The sequence below is a fragment of the Leptonychotes weddellii genome, chromosome X (assembly GCF_054177405.1).
Source record: "Leptonychotes weddellii isolate Sample4059 chromosome X, ASM5417740v2, whole genome shotgun sequence".
NCBI classification, from domain to species: Eukaryota; Metazoa; Chordata; class Mammalia; order Carnivora; family Phocidae; genus Leptonychotes; species Leptonychotes weddellii.
The window spans coordinates 67,482,915-67,490,930 of record NC_138385.1 but is presented as its reverse complement, the minus strand read 5'-3'; the positions used below and the strand labels follow the sequence as shown (position 1 = coordinate 67,490,930).

The 8,016-nt window shown below is 61.5% G+C and overlaps 1 protein-coding gene and 1 non-coding gene across 5 annotated transcripts; both read right to left on the bottom strand.

The window, feature by feature from the left end:
- Positions 1–68: 68 nt before the first annotated feature.
- Positions 69–7,266, bottom strand: LOC102733262 (melanoma-associated antigen D4). 4 transcript variants are annotated; one of them, XM_006750593.3, is made up of 12 exons: positions 7,130–7,266; positions 5,926–6,136; positions 4,810–5,643; positions 4,262–4,465; positions 4,093–4,156; positions 3,785–3,864; positions 3,304–3,395; positions 2,583–2,662; positions 2,456–2,498; positions 1,960–2,022; positions 870–984; positions 69–529 (listed from the first exon to the last, which is right to left on the bottom strand). In XM_006750593.3, the coding sequence occupies exons 2-12, from the start codon at positions 6,133–6,135 to the stop codon at positions 95–97; spliced, it is 2,220 nt and encodes a 739-aa protein (XP_006750656.1). In that variant the 5' UTR covers position 6,136; positions 7,130–7,266; the 3' UTR covers positions 69–94. The 4 variants fall into 4 exon arrangements, with proteins under 4 accessions (XP_006750656.1, XP_006750655.1, XP_030877763.1 ...); XM_006750592.3 differs by having other exon boundaries at positions 5,926–6,166; positions 7,130–7,264; XM_031021903.2 differs by having other exon boundaries at positions 5,926–6,223; positions 7,130–7,242.
- Positions 1,246–1,376, bottom strand: LOC115938337 (small nucleolar RNA SNORA11). Its single transcript, XR_004073474.1, has one exon. It is a non-coding gene; the product is annotated as a small nucleolar RNA SNORA11 (small nucleolar RNA).
- Positions 7,267–8,016: the final 750 nt, after the last annotated feature.

Below are 8,016 nucleotides of genomic sequence, written 5' to 3'. Positions count from 1 at the left end.
TCCCCCACTGCACCACCCAGGCCTGCCCCCGACCTGACTTCTCACAGCCCCTTCCCACCCCCTCCCTCGGAGTTTCAGGTATCCACTGCAAATCTCACTGGATCCAGGAGAAGAAGTTGGCACTCGTTCTGGCGGCATTTCTGGTCCGGATGGTGGAGCTGGTGCTGGGCCCATCTAGAATGCTGGTGCTGGCCCCACCGTTGGTGCCACTGCTGACGCCAGCTCTCCACGTGGCCCTCCGGTTGGCACGGTTGCTATTCAGAATGTACTGATGGTATCTGGCCCAGAAAGCGAAGGGGATCCTGGCCCAGGCGTCGCCAAAATCTCCATCCTCATCCCAGGTCAGGAGCTCCACCTGTATGTCATCCCAGCTCCAGCGTCCAATCAGAGCTTCATCCCCGATGTTCATCTGGGCTCTCATCTGGGCCCTGGCATGTTCCTCAGCCATATCCACATCCATCGTCTTGAAAGCATCATCCACAGCCTCCAAGAAATGAGCCTTCCACTCCCGGGGGTCTCGGTTCTGATTCTGCAGTGGGGTAGCAGACACCATGCGCACAGCTACCCCACGTTCACGGAGCACCTGCTTCCTGCCGTACACCCTCCCGTGGGCTGGGCGTGGTCACGAGGCAAGTCGAGGCCACTGGAATCCGACTCTCCTATGACTCCGTGCCAGCCCCGGGGCCTCACCCCATCCCTCACACTTACTGCACCTGTGAACCTGGGTAAGTGACCTACTTAGGAACCTGTCCGGATCCTCACTGGACCAACAGCCTGAGGGGGAGGCCGTAGCCAAGAAACAGAGAGGGTATGGCAAGCACCAAACTCCCACCCCACCGCCTGGCCCCAAACAGAGGCTCCCCCGTTACCTGGGCGATGAATCTCAGCACCCTCATCTTGCTGGTCTCGTGGCGGGCTCGCAGGCCCCAGAGGAATTCATACTCGGGTGGGCTGCTATTGGGGATCTTCTTGTATTCCAGGTACCTCAGTGCAAGAGGAAGAGAAACGTTTGCTTCCAGCCAGGCAGACCTGTCGTCGCACCAGGGGCTCCCGGGTAGGCCCTTCCCAGCCCGGATACTGCGGGAGGACTGTCCCGGCCCTCCGACCCTCCGGCCCTCCGGCCCTCCGGCCCATGCCTCACTCCCACGCTCACTCCCAGGGTTTCTGCCTCCAGGACTGAGGCCTACAAAGCCTCAGGCCGCTGGTCCTGCCCAGAAGAAGCCACGTGGAGGTGCGGGGTGGGACACGTGTCGGGTATCTGTTCGTAGGAAGGCCACAAGTTTCACGCCCCTTGTCACAATGAACCCAGATCCCCCTTGGATTGTGTTGTAAACCCAGGAGCCATTGCTTCAGGCCCCCTGCTATGAGCACACTCCATCGCAGGCTCCCGTCCACCGCCCGGCGGAACCCTGGGACAGTCCGCCATAGAAGAGGATCGGAAAGGGGAGAAAAGCGGCACACTCCGTGCGTACTCCCCACTTTGCGTGTGCGCGCATGCGCGTGTCTGGGCCAGTCTGTTGTGCCTGTGTGAGCGCACGCGTGTGTTCTCCGAGGACCGAGGACAGGCTGGGCCTGACCGGAAAGTTAGCAGGGCTGGGCTCCGGGACCAAATGGGCCCCTTACCAGCCGGGGCCGTACTCAAGACTTCTACTCTCTGAGCCCCAGGTTCCCGGGATGTAAAGCGGGAGACATTCTCCAGCCGCCTACAGGGCAGGTACCAAATGGCACGGTGGTTCCAATACACCCTGCGCCGTGTCCTCTGCCGACTTCGACTCCCTTTCCCCAAGGCTGCGCTGGAATTCCACTCCCCGCCAACACTCACGTACCCCGCCCAACCCCCACACCAGAGACACCTATCCCTCTGGCTCTAAGATCTGGCATGGGGAATGGCCTGCTCAGCCACATCAGCCCACGAGGAGTGCACGAGTGTGAGACGAAGTTAACTTGGCCACTACTTACTTCTGCTTCACGAAGTCCTCCGTAATGAGCTTCCTCAGATCTCCAAGGAATGGGTGCCTCACCCTGAGGGCCAGGAAAGGAATCCATGACTACACACAGGGGCGGTGCCCGGAGGTGGGCAGGAGCACTCCCTAGCAGGATGGACAGCTTCCCAGACTGTGTGTGTGGGGGGGGGGGGGCGCATCCCCATGGAGGCCTGGGGTGGCAGCAGGGGCCACAGGGCCACATGTCAGGGATGCCCTAGGCAAGGGTGTGATCGGAACCCCTAATTCTGATGGGTTCTCTTGGGTCCCATCTGAGGACAGAGAGGGGACATGGAGCAGAGAGGGGCTGAGAGTTCAGGACCATTTCCCCATGCACCCCAGTGGGACCCTCTGCGCTCTACCCAGGCCAGGAGGTCCACTCCCCTGCACTAGGCCCCCAGGCTAATCCCACCCTGGGGCCATCGGTGCCCAAGGACAACACGGAGGGGCGGGAGCCGAGAGCCCAATCCTACCCAGGGCGCAGTCCCATCTTGCGTAGTGCCTCCCAGAGGACAGCTGTGAGGCGAGAAGAGCCACAAGAATTTAGCACACGAAGCTGGGACTGTGGGCAACCCCCCAGCTGCGGGTCCAGCCACTCACCCTCGCTGGCACGGTTGCCATTCATGAAAATGACTCCCAGAATCACCAAGAGGAGGCTCAGCCTGGGAGTGTCCTTGGTCCTGAAGGTGTAGGAAGAGGGATCCTGTCCAGCAGCCATTTGCCCGAGGGACTAGGGCTGGCTCACCCAACTAGCTCTTCCCGGATGGCTGGGCTACCGGGCGGTTCTTCCCACTCTACATCTGGCTTGCTCTCTCATGCAGACCATTCATTCCTCTGTCTGAGACTGAATCGCTTCACGCCTCAAATGTGGATGCGAACACTCCCTCCCAGAGTTCCGGCCAGGATGGGGTCAGACGGGGAGCCACCACTTGGCAACAGTGTGTCCGGAGGCACATCCAGACCTTCCCTGCCCTTTGAGCGTCAGGAGTTACACTGGATGGGAAGCTTCCTTCCCCCAGGATCACTCTGCCAAGCCCAGGCCAGGCGCGTAGCAGGAGGAGGCAGGCAACAAGGAGCCTGCTTTCCTAGGAAGATGGGGCGGGGAGGTGGCAGCGGGGGGAGGGGGGTGGACGTGGGGGTCCTGAGAGCAGCAAGGCTTCACCCCAGGCCACTTCCCCTTTCATCCCCTAATCACTGGGCACCACTACCTGTGGGTGGGAGCCGTTGCCAGGCACCAAAGCCCTGTTTTCCCGTTTCTCTGAGGGGACGGGGAGGGGGAGGCACCAGTGAGGAAGGCCACAACCCTCCTGCCCTTTCTTACTTTCCCAGGAGGCGAGCTGAGGAATCCCGTGTGCACACGAGAATGTACAGGTGTTCTTCCTTGTCAATTTCCTTCAGATGGATCCCAAACTTCTACGTGGGGGAGGAAACAACATGAGAGCAGAAACCCACACTGCCTGCCCTGCAGGCAGTCCCTCAGTTCCCCGTTAGAACTTTCCCTCGGCAGGGACGCCGAAGTTATGGGGAAGGCTCGAGAAGAGAGGCTGCAGAGGGACTGCCCTGTGGGAGCTCTGGCACTGGCCGAAGCAGTAGGACCCACTTCAGGAGACCAGGGACACTGAAGGAATCTGAGGGAGAGGAACCCTCCGGGGAAGCAAGTACGCAGTGGACGCTCCCAGGAGGAGAAGCTAGGGAAGCCTTCCCAGAGCAGGTAGTACCGAAAGGGGGCCTCAAGGGGCTGCAGGGCTCAAGGCTTCCCTGCAGCTCTTGTACCACAGTGAGCTGCCCGGGCACTTGCCCACCTTCTCCAGAGTATATGTTGCTCGTTCAATGATCTCAGGGAAATGTTCGTCGTATTCCCGGATGACGTCCTTCATCATGTCTGCAAGAGGCGAGAGAGGTGGAGAGAGCACCTGGGCTGAGCAGGGGCCAAAGAGCTGCAGCAGCCCCTCGGTCAGCCCTGCTGAGGGGAGCACCGTCGGGACCCCCCCGCCCCCCCCACCCATACTGTGCCAATGGAGCGATCAGCTGGGCGTGCTCGGTGGAGACATCTGATGCCGGACGGGACAGTGGAAGGGCAGAGCTCGGGGAGGGGGCCCAGGGTGCCCACCTGAGCGCTTGATGGGGATCTTCTTGTAGTCCTTAATCATCAGATATTTCACCAACTTATTCGCCTGGAGAAGGAGGAGCACACAGGTAGATCAAGGCATGGGTGACCTCCAAGAACTGGCCCACAGGAGAGGAGAGGAGGGAGATGGGGGGAAAGGCAGGTTTCTTACCCTCTCTTGCAGAAGGGTCACGTTGCGGGGTGGCAAGCACAGTACGTGTCTTGAGGGTACCTGGGACCTCAGGGCCATTGGGGGCCGGGGAGCCACCTGAGCCCGCACCATCAATGGGGGCTGCGATGCTCTCCAGGTCGGTGGGACCGCAGAAGGCTCTCTCTCCTCCTCGCTGCTCTCATATTCGTCATCCAGGTGCTTGGACTATAGCGTGAGAGAGAGGAGAGGCCCAGGGCTACCAGGCTGGCCGAGCAAAAGTGCCCTGCACACATCTTAACCAGAGCAGGTACTTGGAAGTCAAGTAGTACAAACAGCAGATGACGTGTGCTGAGTGCTTACTACGTGCCCGGCACTGAGCCAACCTCTTCTCCCTCCAGGCTTGAGGACAGAGGCTTCGTGCAGTCAGAGCACGCTACCGCACTGTGTTGGACAAACACGCACAAGCTGAGGCAAGGGGGAGAGGGGAAGGGAGGGGAGGGGGCAGAGAAGAGGACTGAGCAGAGAACGGAGGGGAGCAAGGGGGGCTGGAGATAGCAGGGAGGTCTCACCTTCTTGGTCCTCTTGCCTCCCATCCTGACCCAGGGCTCAGCACTGTGCTGAGCGGTGGCAGCTGCACCCTCGGGCTCAGGGATGCTCGGGGCCATCTTGGCCTTGGTGGCAGGGGCTGCCACAACATTCTGAGGCTCCACCCACCGAGTCTTGGCCAGAGCCTTTCCGGACTTGGTGGTCTTGGGCCGGGTGGCTGCCCCCTCCCTGGCAGGTGCTGCCGGGGGCACCCCCGAAGAGGCGGCACTGGGGCCCTCTGGGGCAGCCTCCTGGGCTGGGGCGGGTCTCTTGGGGCGTGGGAAGGCCATGCCACTGACACCTGCCGGCTGGGTGAAATCAAAGACATCGTTCTGACCCAGGAAGGCTGTCTTGGGCCGGGTGGCATCCATCTCACTAGCACAGGGAGCCTGAGCAAAAGCACAGGCGGTACTAGGGCCCTCGGTAGCGGCCTCCTGCGCCTGGGAGGCCGTCTGGGGCTGTGTGGACGTGGCCGGAGCCCCCGGGGCGGCCACCTCACTGTTGACTAGCATCTGGGAGACGTGCGGAGCAGCACGGGTTGTCTCAGGGGCGGCTGCCTGAGCCTGGGCCGCACAGGTCACGGGCTGGGTATCTTGTCCTGCAGCCGGGTCTGTGGCCACCGGGCGCTGAGCGACCACCTGATTATAGGTGGCACGGGCGGCGGCGGCGGCGGCCCTAGCAGCACGGTTGGAGGCGGCCGCGCGGGCTACGTTGGCGGCACGGGCGGCAGCCTCATTGGCAAGTGTTTCTGGATCCAGCTGAAATGCCTCCATCAGAGTCCTAGCCAGCATAGGGTTTTCCAGTTCCCAAGGCTCATTCTGTAAGGCCAGAGAGAAGGGTAGGGGAAGGCAGACAGCTCTCCGTGCTCCCAGCATGCTTCCCTGTGCTGGCCAGCCTCCTCCCTGCAGCCAGCTCCCACCACCCCCAGACCTTCCCAAGCCCCCTTTCTCGGAGCAGGAGAGGGAAGGCTGGGGAAGCTGGGCAGTCCTTCCCCACTCAACCCTCCCTTTCATCCACCGCCCCACCCCCGTCCCCAGCAGCTTGGGCGGGGGGAGGGGGAGAAGGCCCAGGGCCAGCAGGTGGCCCACCAGGGTCCTCACCGATAAGATGCGAAGGCCTGGACCCAAGCTCCCAAAGGCTCTGAGGATACGGATGTCAAAGCTGGTGAGGGTGCCGTAGCCTCCAAAAGCACCGAATTCTTCATAGTCGTTTCCTTCAACCATCTCCTCCTCCCCGACTTCATCACTACCCTCGTCCATGTCTTCAACGTTGTAGGTTTCCGATTCCATGCGGTAGCTTCCCTCAGCCATGCTGGGGGTCCCAAGGAGAAGAGAGCTCAGCCTGGGAGGGAGGGTGAGGCCTCTTCAGGGGGAGGGGGCAGGATCCAGTGGGATCTCTCTGGAGGTGGGGGGGGGGCGGCAATCATCAGGTTACTAGGCAGTACGAGGCGGTGGAGGGGGCGGGGGGAACACGGGGGGAGGGGGTATCAGTTGGGTTAGATTCTGTCAGAGAATCTAACAGAGCTCTAGGAGAGGGAGAGAGGTGGTCGGAGGAGACCCCGCACTTAAGGGGGAGTTTAGGATGGGCAGGCTCCCCATCTCAGCGGCTAGATTTGAATAGGGGGTGGACTGGCGGGCTTGGGTCTGAAGAGTCCCACAGGGGATGTGCACTGAGACAGGGAGAAACAAAGGGCTTTGATTTAACGATGAAAGGGGAGCAGATGACATGAGAGGGCTTAGACAACAGGAGCCCCGGAAAGCTTATGCGAAACTGAATCCAGAGACCCTCTGGCTAGGTCCGGGCGGGGGAGTTCAGCTGATTCAGGTCTGGGTTGGGCTCATACAGGAGGAGCTCCAGGGGTGGGGCGGTGGGGGCTCGGACTAGGTGAGACATGGATTGGAGCGCTAGAGGTCTCACCCCCCAGGATGGCAACTCCAGGAAGGGGGCAACGGGGTCAGCTGGTTGGGACTGATCTAGGAGTGGTTGGGGTGGGGGTAGGGCCTCCGCTCTAAGGAAGCTCAGCAGGGAGCACACGGGTCTGCTAAAGGGGTTCGGATCGCGGGCTCCGGTATAAGTAGGGCTCGGATCAGAGAGCCCTGCGTCTCCTGGCGGGAGAGGGCGGCGGGGGGTGGGGGTGGGGGTGGGGGTGGGGGTGGGGGAGGGTCCTACCTAGACCGTGGGTCTAATAGGGCTCGGGTTCTGAGTGCCTGGGCTTTGTTCAGATCCGGGTGTGGGGGTGGGGAGGGCGCAGCGTGCCGGGTTCCACTCGCCCTCTCCCGGTCCGGTCTGAGGCTGGATCCTTACCTTCCCTGGGGCTCCAATGGCGTCCGTCCTCAGCACCAGGAACCCCGCAGCCGCGCCCTCGCCTACTGCTGCCAGCACAGCAGCTCCGACCACCCCGCCCCTTTTCTCCGCGCACCCCCCGCGGCTGGGCAGCCTGCGCATGCGCGGACCCCTCCAGCCCGCCCGCTTTCCCAACAAAAGCCCTCTCCACCAGGTCCCCAGTGCGCATGCGATTCCGCGAGTGGGTGGGCGGGGTGGGGGGCTTTTTCTCCTTCCCGCCAGATACCCCTCACCCCTCCTCTGACCCGAGGCGCGCGCACTCACAGCCTGTGGTGCACTTGGACCACCCAATCATCTACCCTCGATCCCCGCACTTTTGCACAAATGCTTCTCTTCCCTGCCCTCCCCGTTCCCGCTAAGCTCCTCCAGTGTGGTCTGGAATACACTATGCCTGGCTTCCCCAGCATGACCCCTAGGTCACAAACACAGAGGTCTCTAGCTGGGTGTCTAACTGTATGTAACAAGGGGAATGGAAATGGCCAGAGGATGCCACTTGCCTTTGTGTTCCCCAGCACCATCCATCTCTAAGGCCCCCAGACACAATGGGAACATCTGCTTCCCCAGCTACTCTTTATGCAGCTTGGGCATCACAGCACTATCTGCGCTGGGGCTGGTCTTCCTCTCACGGCAGCCCTGGGAGGTGGATGTCAGCATCCCCATTTTACAGATCAGAAAGCTGAAGCACAGACACACCGCATGAATAGACAAGGCCACAGAACCAGTCAACAGAAAATGCAATATGTGGTCCTGAATCTTCCTGACTCCAAACCCCATGTCCCAGTAGTGCTGGCCTGGGGACTGAGGCAGGCTCCCCTCTCCAGTTTGAGTGACAGATCCACTCCCCGCCC